The following is a 12,412-nucleotide window of genomic DNA, read 5'->3' on the forward strand; positions in this document are numbered from 1 at the left end:
ACGGCCCTGGAGTGACCACTGGTCATCTTCATCATCATCATCGTCACTGACCACCCACTGAGTGACCACACGGCCCTGGAGTGACCACTGGTCATCTTCATCACCTTCATCATCATCACTGACCACCCCCTGAGTGACCGCTGCACCCTGGAGTGACCATCAACATCTTCATCATCATCATCATCATCACTGACCACCCTTCGGCCACCTGCACCGGGCGCTGAGTGACCACACGGCTCTGGAGTGACCACACGGCCCTGGAGTGATCACGGTCATCTTCATCATCATCATCATCATCATCATCACTGACCACCCACTGAGTGACCACGCGGCCCTGGAGTGACCATCACCATCTGCATCACCGTCATCATCATCACTGACCACCCACTGAGTGACCACACGGCCCTGGAGTGACCACACGGCCCTGGAGTGACCACACGGCCCTGGAGTGACCACGGTCATCTTCATCATCATCATCATCATCGCTGACCACCCACTGAGTGACCACATGGCCCTGGAGTGACCACACAGCCCTGGAGTGACCATCACCATCTTCATCATCATCATCACTGACCACCCACTGAGTGACCACACGGCCCTGGAGTGACCATCACCATCTTCATCATCATCATCATCATCACTGACCACCCTCTGAGTGACCACGCGGCCCTGGAGTGACTGCGGTCATCTTCATCATCATCATCATCACTGACCACCCTTCGGCCAGCTGCACCAGGCGCTGAGTGACCGCACGGCCCTGGAGTGACCACTGGTCATCTTCATCACCTTCATCATCATCACTGACCACCCACTGAGTGACCACACGGCCCTGGAGTGACCACACGGCCCTGGAGTGACCACGGTCATCTTCATCACCTTCATCATCATCACTGACCACCCACTGAGTGACCACACGGCCCTGGAGTGACCACACGGCCCTGGAGTGACCACGGTCATCTTCATCACCTTCATCATCATCACTGACCACCCACTGAGTGACCACAGAGCCCTGGAGTGACCATCACCATCTTCATCATCATCATCATCATCGCTGACCACCCACTGAGTGACCACACGGCCCTGGAGTGACCGCACGGCCCTGGAGTGACCACGTGGCCTTGGAGTGACCACACGGCCCTGGAGTGACCACTGGTCATCTTCATCATCATCATCATCACTGACCACCCTTCGGCCACCTGCACCGGGCGCTGAGTGACCACACGGCCCTGGAGTGACCATCACCATCTTCATCATCACCTTCATCACTGACCACCCACTGAGTGACCACACGACCCTGGAGTGACCACTGGTCATCTTCATCATCTTCATCATCATCACTGACCACCCCCTGAGTGACCACACGGCCCTGGAGTGACCACTGGTCATCTTCATCATCATCACCATCATCACTGACCACCCCCTGAGTGACCACACGGCCCTGGAGTGACCACACGGCCCTGGAGTGACCATGGCCATCTTCATCACCTTCATCATCATCACTGACCGTCCTTCGGCCAGCTGCACCGGGCGCTGAGTGACCACGCGGCCCTGGAGTGACCATCAACATCTTCATCATCATCATCATCATCACTGACCACCCACTGAGTGACCACACGGCTCTGGAGTGACCACACGGCCCTGGAGTGACCACACGGCCCTGGAGTGACCACGGCCATCTTCATCACCTTCATCATCATCACTGACCACCCCCTGAGTGACCACACGGCCCTGGAGTGACCGCGGCCATCTTCATCATCTTCGTCATCGTCACTGACCACCCACTGAGTGACCACACGGCCCTGGAGTGACCATCACCGTCTTCATCACCTTCATCATCATCACTGAGCACCCTTTGGCCGGACACTGAGTGACCACACGGCCCTGGAGTGACCACTGGTCATCTTCATCATCATCATCATCATCACTGACCACCCACTGAGTGACCACATGGCCCTGGAGTGACCGCGGTCATCTTCATCATCATCATCATCATCATCACTGACCACCCCCTGAGTGACCACACGGCCCTGGAGTGACCACACGGCCCTGGAGTGACCATCACCATCTTCATCATCATCATCATCATCATCATCATCATCATCACTGAGCACCCACTGAGTGACCACCGGACACTGAGTGACCGCTGAGTGACCGCTGGAGTCCCCACGGTCATTCCCCTCCCCCTCCCCCATCATTAACGGCGGGATTTAATTACCCGCGGGGTGGGGGAGGGGCTGCCTCTGATTTTTGTACATTTAATGTTTTTAAAATTTGTGAATTTTGGGGCTTTTTGTTGAGTTTTTAAAACTATTTTTTTTTCCCCGCAAAGTTTGTCAAAAATTGTCCAAACGTTGTCAAAAAAATTGCCAAGAATTGTCAAAAGTTTTCCCATTTCTTCCTCAACGTTTCAAGTTTTTTCCCTCAAAAATATTTTTTCTCCCAGGAAAAAACTTTCCCAAAACAGTCATTTTACCAAAAAGTTGCATTTTCCTCCCAAATAATTTTATTTCTCTCAGAAAAAAAATCCCAGACTCCTCAATAAACTCAATATTTTCTTTTTTAGCACCCGAATTTTAAATAAATCCGCTTATTTTCCTTGGGAATTCAACTTTTCAGTCAAAAATTCTATTTGTTTTACAATAAAATCAATTTTTTCACACAGAAAATCAATTTTTTCTACCCAAACCATTTTCTCTCTAAAAATTCCCTTTAATAATTACAACAAAAATTTTTTGAGGCTTTTCTTGACCTTTTAAACATTTTCTGAGGCCTTTTTTTATTATTTTGGGGTGAATTTTCCGTGATACAAGCAGTGTTGCCACGGCAACGCAATCAGGCCTTGGGAGTAGGCAGGCCGCAGGCTTCGTTGCTATGGCGACAAGAGTAGGCCTTGGGAGCGCACAGGCCGCAGGCTTCGTTACCATAGCAACAGGAGCAGGCCGCGGCTTGTTGCCATGGCGACAGGCACAGGCCTTAGCAGTAGACAGGCCACAGGCTTCGTTACCATAGCAACAGGAGCAGGCCGTGGCTTGTTGCCATGGCGACAGGCACAGGCCTTAGTAGTACACGGGCCTCAGGCTTCGTTGTCATGGTGACCTAAGCAGGCCTTGGCAGCACACAGGCCGCAGGCTTCGTTACCATAGCAACAGGAGCAGGCCTTGGCAGCACACAGGCCGCAGGCTTTGTTGCCGCGGCAACGAGACCAGGCCGCAGGCTTTGGCCTACTCCATCCCACCGCCATTTTCAGCCCCTCCCCCTCAAATCTGCCCCCTGCCCATCCCCCCAACCCCCCCTTCAAAGCAGCTTCACCCCCTCCCTCCCCCCCCAAATACTGCCGCGGCTTTGGCCCCGCCCTTTCCAGTCCAAACTGGTCCAGGCCCAGTCCAAACTGGGAGCCCAATACTGACAAAATTCCCCCCTCCCCCCAGGTATAAAACCCATTAATTAGGATTAAAAAAACCTCGTTAGGGATAATTAAAAAAAAAAACCTGGTACTAAAAATCTACAAAATGGGGTAAAAAAACCGCCCCAGACCCCGCCAGGGGGGTGGAATGTTCTGGAACCCCCACCCAAAGGGGGGTTTGGGGGTGGGGGGAGGGTCTGTCCGTGTGTCCGGCCCCGTCCGAGCGTCCGGCCCCTCCGGGGGGGTCCCGGGGGGGCTGGGCCGGGGTTACCGACGGCAGGATTCATCTGGGGAGGGGGGGGATGGGTTAGGGACCCCTCGAAATGACCCCAAAATTGATCAGAACCCCACAAAAATGACATTTAAAACCACACCCCCCCAGGAGCCCAAATCCCCTCAAAATTACCCCAAATCGCTTCCCAAAATTCCCCCAAAATCCACCACCCCGAAAGGACCCAAAATCCCCCTCAGGACCCCCAAATCCCCCCAAATTCCATCCCAAGAACACCAAAATTACCCCAAAAGTCCCCAAATTACCCCCAAAATCCCCAAATCTCCCCCAACTCCCCCAAAATCGCCCAAATTCCCCCAAAATCCCCCTAAATGAAACAAAACCCCTCCAAACTCCCCCAAATCCCTTCCCAAGACCCCCAAGCCCCCCCAAATCCCCCCAATTCTTCCCCAAATCACCGCAAAACCCCCAAATCTCCCCAAAATCCCCCCCAAAATCCTCCAAGACCCCCAAAATATTTTCCCAAGACCCTCAAAATCCCCCAAAATCCCCCAAATTTCCCCCAAACCCCCCAATTTCTCCCCAAATCCCCCCAAATCCCCCAAAATTCCCCCCAAACCCCACCCAAATCTCCCCCAACCCCCCAAAATCCCCCCAAGCCCCCCAAATCCCTTCTCAAGACCCCAAAAATCCCCCAAATTTCCCCCAAACCCCCCAAAATCCCCCAAACCCCCCAAAATTCCCCCAAGCCCCCCCAAATCCCTTCTCAAGACCCCCAAAATCCCCCAAATTTCCCCCAAACCCCCCAAATCCTTTATCAAAACCCCCAAAATGCCCCCCAAATCCCCCCAATTTCCCCCCAACCCCCACCCAAATCTCCCCCAAACCCCCCAAAATTCCCCCAAGCCCCCCCAAATCCCTTCTCAAGACCCCCAAAATCCCCAAAATCCCCCCCAAATCCCCCCTGCCCCGCACCCACCCACGAGCAGGGCGCGGCACCCCAGCCCCCCCGGCATGGGGGGAGGGGGCTCTTCCTCCTCCTCCTCCTCCTCCCCCGGGGGTCCCGGGGGGGATCCCGGGCTGGGGGTCCCGGGGGGCTCCTCGGGGGGTCCCCCCCAGGCCGCCAGCGCCGCCCCCTCCGAGGGGTAGCAGAAAATTCGCTCCAGGTCGCGCTCGCTGAACCAGATCTGCAGCTTTGGGGACAGATCGGGGGATTTTGGGGAATTTTGGGGCATTTGGGGGATTTGGGGGATTTGGGGATATTTGGGGCATTTGGGGGATTTGGGGCATTTGGGGGATTTGGGGCATTTGGGGGATTTGGGGACATTTGGGGGATTTGGGGGATTTTGGGGCATTTGGGGGATTTGAGGGATTTGGGGACATTGGGGGGATTTGGGGAGATTTGGGAACTTTGGGAGGATTTGGGGATTTGGGGGATTTGGGGACATTTGGGGCATTTGGGGAGAGTTTGGGGGATTTTGGGGATATTTGGGGGATTTGGGGTATTTGGGGACATTGGGGGATTTGGGGACATTTGGGGCATTTGGGGAGAGTTTGGGGGATTTGGGGACATTTGGGGCATTTGGGGGATTTGGGGACATTTGAGGATATTTGGGGGATTTGGGGACATTTGGGGGATTTGGGGGCATTGGGGGATTTGGGGGCATTGGGGGATTTGGGGACATTTGGGACATTTGGCGGATTTGGGGATATTTGGGGGATTTGGGGACATTTGAGGATATTTGGGGATTTGGGGACATTCAGGGGAATTTAGGGACTTTTGGGGACATTGGGGGATTTAGGGGGATTTGGGGACATTTGGGGATTTGGGGACATTGGGGGGATTTGGGAACATTTGAGGATATTTGGGGATTTGGGGACATTCGGGGGGATTTGGGGACATTGGGGACATTGGGGGATTTGGGGACATTTGGGAACACTGAAGATATTGGGAACATTGAGGACACTTGGGGACACAGGTGACAGACAGGTGACACGGGTGGGTGACACAGGTGACAGACAGGTGACAGGTGACACAGGGGGGTTATACAGGTTTATACAGGTGACACAGATAACAAAGGTGACAGGTGACAGACAGGTAACACAGGTGACACAGAGGTGACAAAGGCGCCACAGGTGACAGATGGATGACACAGGGGGGTTATACAGGTTTATACAGGTGACACAGGTAACACAGGTAACAGGTAACACAGGTAACAGGTGGCACAGAGGTGACAAAGGCGCCACACAGGTGATGGATGACACAGGTGACAGACAGGTGACACAGGTGACAGACATGACACAGGTGGGTGACACAGGTGACAGATGGATGACACAGGTGACAGACAGGTGACACAGGTGACAGACATGACACAGGTGGGTTACACAGGTGACACAGACAGGTGACACAGGTGGGTGACACAGGTGACAGACATGACACAGGTGGGTGACAGAGGTGACAGACGGATGACACAGGTGACAGACAGGTGACACAGGTGACAGACATGACACAGGTGGGTGACACAGGTGACACAGACAGGTGACACAGGTGACAGACAGGTGACACAGGTGACAGACATGACACAGGTGGGTGACACAGGTGACAGGTAACACAGGTAATACAGGTGACACAGAGGTGACAAAGGCGCCACACAGGTGATGGATGACACAGGTGACAGACAGGTGACACAGGTGACTCACAGGTGACACAGGTGACAGACATGACACAGGTGGGTGACACAGGTGACACAGACGGGTGACACAGGTGCCACACAGGTGCCAGCGTTACCTTCTTGCGCCGGGGCTCTCCCTTGGCCAGGCAGGAGCGCGGCAGCGCCAGGTACCCCCCGATCACCTGGATCTGCTCGGCCGTGGGGTAGCGCTTCTTGGGGGGCTCGGCCCCGCCCCCGGGGCCACCCCCGGGGCCACCTCCAGGGCCACCCCCGGGGCCACCCGCGGGGTCACCCGGGGGCGCACCCGGCGGGGCGGCGGCGCGGCGCGGCCGCACCGTGATGGTGTTGCCGCTGCGGCGCTGCAGGGCGGGGTGGGGACACGGGGGGGGACACGGGGGGTCGCGGCGAGGTGACACCGGCCGGGGGGCCGAGGGGACGGAGGTGGACGCCGGGACGGTGGCACCGGACACCTGGAGAGTGGCACCGGATGTGGGGACGGAGGTGGACACCTGGGGAGTGGCGCCAGACGTGGGGACGGTGGCGCCAGACGTGGGGACGGTGGCGCCGCACGTGGGGACACCGCTGGATGTGGGGACAGTGTCACCGGACACCTGGAGAGTGGCACCGGACGTGGGGACACCGCTGGATGTGGGGACAGTGGCACCGGACGTGGGGACACCACTGGACGTGGGGACAGTGGCACCGGACACCTGGAGAGTGGCACCGGACGTGGGGACACCACTGGACGTGGGGACAGTGGCACCGGACACCTGGACAGTGGCACTGGCCGCAGGAGTTGTGGCACTGGACGTGGGGACAGTGGCACTGGACATAAGGACACCACCGGACACCTGGACAGTGTCACCGGACACAGGGACACCACTGGACAAAGGGACAGTGACCCCAGACTTGGGGACAGCGCTGGACAGAGGGACAGCGCCCTCCCCCGGTGACACTGGTGACGTCACAGGGGTAGTGGTCAGCGTGGTCACCAAAGGGGTCATCGAGGGCTTGGGCTCGTGGCCGGACACTGTCCCCGGTGTCCCCACTGACCCCTGACCTCTCCGGCCCTCCACCACTGTCCAGTTCTTGACCATCCCCTTGACCGTCCCCTGTCCATCCGCTGTCCCCAGGCCAGTGGTCACTCCATGACCTTTGACCCCTTTGACCATCCCCTGTCCATCTGCTGTCCCCAGGCCAGTGGTCACTCCATGACCTTTGACCGTCCCCTGTCTGTCCACTGTCCCCAGGCCAGTGGTCACTCCATGACCTTTGACCGTCCCCTGTCCGTCCGCTGTCCCCAGGCCAGTGGTCACTCCATGACCTTTGACCATCCCCTGTCCATCTGCTGTCCCCAGGCCAGTGGTCACTCCATGACCTTTGACCGTTCCCATGTCCTTGGCTGACCCTTGACCCCCAGGTGACCCCACGGTGACCCCTCCACGCCCCTCGTCCCCCCCTGGCTCGGGGACAAAGCGGCTCCGCAGGTGACTGACCCTGCCCCGGGGCGGATTTTGGGGATTTTGGGAATCCCAGGAGGAATTTTCGGGATTTTGGGAAGGATTTTTGGGATCTTGGGGGGAATTTTGGGGATCCCGGCTGGGATTTTGGGGATGATTTTGGGGACAATTTTGGAAATCCTGGGAAGGATTTTGGGGATGATTTTGGGGATCCTGAGGGGAATTTTGGGGAGGATTTTGGGGGTCCCAGGTGGCGTTTTCGGCACGGCCGCGTTTCTCCATCCCTGGCGCCAGCGCCAGGTGGGACCCCCCTAAACCCTCCTGCCCAGGTGTGCCCCTCCTGCCAGGTGTGCCCCCTAGGCCAGGTGTGCCCCCTGAGCCAGATGTGCCCCCTAGGCCAGATGTGCCCCCTAGGCCAGGTGTGCCCCCTAGGCCAGGTGTGCCCCCTGATCCAGGTGTGCCCCCTGAGCCAGATGTGCCCCCTAGGCCAGGTGTGCCCCCTAGGCCAGGTGTGCCCCCTGATCCAGGTGTGCCCCCTGAGCCAGGTGTGCCCCCTAGGCCAGGTGTGCCCCCTGATCCGGGTGTGCCTCCTGATCCAGGCGTGCCCCCTGATCCAGGTGTGCCTCCTGATCCAGGTGTGCCCCCTGATCCAGATGTGCCCCCTTGCCCAGGTGTTCCCCCAGGTGTTCCTCCAGGTGTTCCCACAGCTGTGCCCCCTTGCTCAGGTGTGCCCCCAGCAGTGCCCCCCGTGCCAGGTGTTCCCCCAGGTGTTCCCCCAGGTGCACCCCCAGGTGTGCCCCCCATGCCAGGTGTGCCCCCAGGTGTGCCTCCAGGTGTGCCCCCAGGTGCGCCCCCCGGCCCCGCCCGGGCGCGGCGCCGCTGCAGCAGCTCCCGTTTCCAGGTGGGCACCTGGGCCTGGCGCTCGCGCTGCTCCCGCTCCCGGCGCCGCGCGGCCTCGTCCTCCCGGCGGCGCCGCTCCAGCAGCGCCAGCTTCCAGGGGGGCACCTGCGCCGCCATCCTGGGGACATTGGGGACATCAGGGGGACATTGGGGACGTCAGGGGACATTGGGGACATCAAAGGGATTGGAGACATTGGGGACATTGGGGACACTGGGGGGATTGGGGACATTGGGGACCCAGCTTCCAGGGGGGCACCTGCGCCGCCATCCTGGGGACATTGGGGACATCAGGGGGACATTGGGGACATTGGGGACATCAGGGACAGCTTCCAGGGGGGCACCTGCGCCGCCATCCTGGGGACATTGGGGACATTGGGGACGTCAGGGGACATTGGGGACAGCTTCCAGGGGGGCACCTGCGCCGCCATCCTGGGGACAGCGGGGACATCAGGGGGACATTGGGGACATTGGGGGTGTTGGGGACAGTGGGGGGATTGGGGACATTGGGGACATTGGGGACAGTGGGGGTGTTGGGGACAGTGGGGGGATCGGGGACATTGGGGACATTGGGGGGATTGGGGACATTGGGGACATTGGGGACTTTGGGGACATTGGGGACGTTGGGGGTGTTGGGGACATTGGGGACATTGGGGACATTGGGGACATCAAAGGGATTGGGGACATTGGGGACCCAGCTTCCAGGGGGGCACCTGCGCCGCCATCCTGGGGACAGCGGGGGACATTGGGGACATTGGGGACATTGGGGGTGTTGGGGACATTGGGGACATTGGGGACATCAGGAGGACATTGGGGACAGTGAGGACATTGGGGACATTGGGGGGATTGGGGGGATTGGGGACATTGGGATGTTGTGGACATTGGGGACATTGGGGACATTGGGGACACTGGGGACATTGGGGACACTGGGGACACTGGGGACAATGGGGACATCAAAGGGATTGGGGACATTTGGGGACATTGGGGACCCAGCTTCCAGGGGGGCACCTGCGCCACCATCCTGGGGACAGCGGGACGTTGGGGGGACATTGGGGGGACAGTGGGGACATTGGGGACATTGGGGACACTGAGGGGACATTGGGGACACTGAGGGGACATTGGGGACATTGGGGACATTGGGGACATTGGCGTTTGGGGACAGTGGGGGGACACAGGGTGGGGGACAGGAGCCACCAGGGCCACCAGGATGGGGACAGCGGCCACCAGGGCCACCAAGGAAGGAGCCAAAGGGGACGTTCGGGGACATTCAGGGACATTTTGGGGACATTCGGGGACATTTGGGGCATTTGGGGACATTTGGGGACATCGCCCCTCGTCACCGCCACCCTTCCATTGGGGCGGGGTCTCCAAAATCCCCGAAAGCCCCAAAATCTCCGAAATTTTGGGGAATTTTGGGGGGGAATCCCGGGATTTTTGGGGGGGGAGTTGAGGGAATTTTGAGGGCAAATCCAGGAATTTTGGGGAATTTTCGGGGGAAATCCTGGAATTTTTGGGGGGAGTTGAGGGAATTTTGGGGCGAAATCCGGGAATTTTGGGGAATTTTCGGGGGAAATCCGGGAATTTTGGGGGAATTTGGGAGATTTTTGGGGGGGGATTCCGGGAATTTTGGGGCAATCCCAGCAAATCCCGCATCCCAAAAATCCGGGGCGGGGCTCTCAGGAATTTTTTTGGGGGTGGGGGTGGAGGGGAAGTGGGGAGGGATCCCCAAAAAAAATCCGCGCGCGGGAAAAGCCCCCCCCAAAAAAAAACCAAAACGCGGGAAACGCCCAAAAAATCCGCGGGAAATCCTCAAAAAAAAAAAAAAAACCGGCGGGAAATCCCCGAAATGGTGGGGGGGAGGGGTGGCGGAGAGACCCCCCCCACCCCACCCCAAAATTTGGGGAGGGGTCCCGGCCCGGAGCGCGCGCGGGGTGTGGCGGGTGGGGGAGGGGAGGGGGAGAAAAGGAAAAAAAAAGAAAAAAAAAAAAGAAAAAAAAAGGGGGGGTGGGGGAGGGGAAAGCGCAGGGTCCAGCCCCTCCCCCACCCCACCCCACCCTCCCCTCAGGCGGGACCCCCCCCCCAAATTTTGAGGAGGGGTCCCCCCAAAATACTCACCCGGGGCTGGAGCGCGGGAGGGACCCGGAGGAAGTGGGGGAGGGGGGGTGTGGGGGAGGGGCGGGGGGGGGGGAGGAAAAGCGGCTTTTCCTGGGGGGGGGGAGGGGCGGGGGGGGGAAGTGGGGGGAGGGGCGGGAGGAGGAGGGGGTGAGGTAAAAATTTGGGGTGGGGGGGAGGGGAGATTTTGGGGGGGGGAGGGGTTAAATTTGGGGGGGGGAAGTAAAAATAAAATCGGGGGGGTGGGGGAGGGGCGGCTGGGAGATTTTGGGGGGGGATTTGGGGGATTTTGGGGGTGGGGGAGGGGTGGGAACACCCCGAAATTTTTTGGGGGGGTGCGGGGGGAGGGGCAGGGGATCGTCTTTGTGTGCGGAAATGGGGGAGGGGCTCCCGGAAAGGGGCGGGGCTTAGCGGAGAAGGGGGAGGGGCCTCGGCGGGTGTTTTGGAGGCGAGCCCCAAAATTGCTCAAAATCTCCTCAAATTCCGCCAAATTCTGCCCAAATCCTGCCCAGATTCCCTTTCCTGGGACCCCCAGACCCCAAATTCCCCCAAAACCCCCCAAATTCCTCCCGAATTCCCCCAGATTTGCTCAAATTCCCCCAAATTCTCCCAAATTTCATTTCCTGGCACTCCCCAAATCCCAAATTTCCCCATTTTTTCCCAATTTTTCCCGAATTTCCCCAAATTCCCCTTCCTGCGGCCCCCACGACCCCAAATCCCTCCCAAATTTTCCCAAATTCCCCTAAATCAGCCCCAAATTCCCTTTCCTGGGACCCCCCAGACCCCAAAATTCCCCCAAATCCCCAAATTATACCCAAATTCCCCCCAATTTTCCCCTAATTCCCCTAAGTTTGCCCCAAATTCCCTATATTTTCCCCAAATTCTCCCAAATTTCCCTAAATTACCCCGAATTCCCCCAATTTTCCCCAAATTTCCCTACATTTACCCCAAATTTCACCAAATCTGTCAAATCCCCCCCAAATTTCCCCAAATCCCCCCCAATTTCCCAAAAATTCCCCAAATTTTTTCCAAATTCCCCCAAATTTCCCCAAATTTTTCCCAAATTCCCCCCAAATTCCCCAAATTTCCCCCAAATTCTCCCAAAATTCCCCAAATTTTTCCCAAATTTCCCCCCAAATTCCCCCAAATTTCCCCAAAATTCCCCAAAATTTTCCCAAATTCCCCCAAAATTCTCCAAATTTTTCCCAAATTCCCCCAAAATTCCCCCAAATTCCCCAAAATATTCCCAAATTTTTCCCAAATTTCCCCAAAATTCCCCAAAATTTTCCCAAAATCCCCCAAATTCCCCTCCCGGGCCCCTCCCCAAATTCCCGGGATGCCCTCGGGGGTGGGGGAGGGGCGGTGGCCGCGTCTCCCCTCCCCCCACCCCTTCAATCGGCGGCTTCCGGTGGGGCCCCTCCCCCACCTGAGCTCACCTGGGGACCCCCTCCCCCACCCGAGCTCACCTGGGGCCACGCCCGGGGTGGGGGTCGGGGTCACTGCGGCGTCGGCCGCGCCCAAATCCTGACCCTGATCCCGGCCAGGTGAGGTCACACCTGGGCAGGTGAGCCCTGACCTCACACCTGGGCAGATGAGCCCCAAATCTGACCCTGATCCCAGCCAGGTGAGCCCCAAA

General features: G+C 58.1%; 1 protein-coding gene across 1 annotated transcript; it reads right to left on the reverse strand.

Annotated features, from left to right (window-relative positions):
* Positions 1-3,473: 3,473 nt before the first annotated feature.
* On the reverse strand, positions 3,474-8,412 carry PPP1R18 (protein phosphatase 1 regulatory subunit 18). Its single transcript, XM_084224513.1, has 4 exons — positions 7,078-8,412; positions 6,424-6,918; positions 4,615-4,828; positions 3,474-3,690 (listed from the first exon to the last, which is right to left on the reverse strand). Exons 1-4 carry the CDS (start codon positions 8,047-8,049, stop codon positions 3,671-3,673), a joined length of 1,701 nt encoding a protein of 566 aa, XP_084080639.1. The 5' UTR covers positions 8,050-8,412; the 3' UTR covers positions 3,474-3,670.
* Positions 8,413-12,412: the final 4,000 nt, after the last annotated feature.

This window comes from Fringilla coelebs (assembly GCF_963513975.1).
Source record: "Fringilla coelebs genome assembly, chromosome: 39".
NCBI classification, from domain to species: domain Eukaryota; kingdom Metazoa; phylum Chordata; class Aves; order Passeriformes; family Fringillidae; genus Fringilla; species Fringilla coelebs.

What these genes read in the sequence shown, in the direction of transcription:
- PPP1R18 (XM_084224513.1), bottom strand. Translation starts at nt 8,049, where the DNA reads ATGGAGAAACGCGGCCGTGCCGAAAACGCCACCTGGGACCCCCAAAAT. An exon ending in CGGCCAGTGCCACTGTCCAG is followed by an intron (nt 6,919 to 7,077) that starts GTGTCCGGTGCC and finishes GCCACTCTCCAG; the next exon opens with GTGTCCGGTGACACTGTCCC. An exon ending in GTGCCGCGCCCTGCTCGTGG is followed by an intron (nt 3,691 to 4,614) that starts GTGGGTGCGGGG and finishes CCCCCTCCCCAG; the next exon opens with ATGAATCCTGCCGTCGGTAA.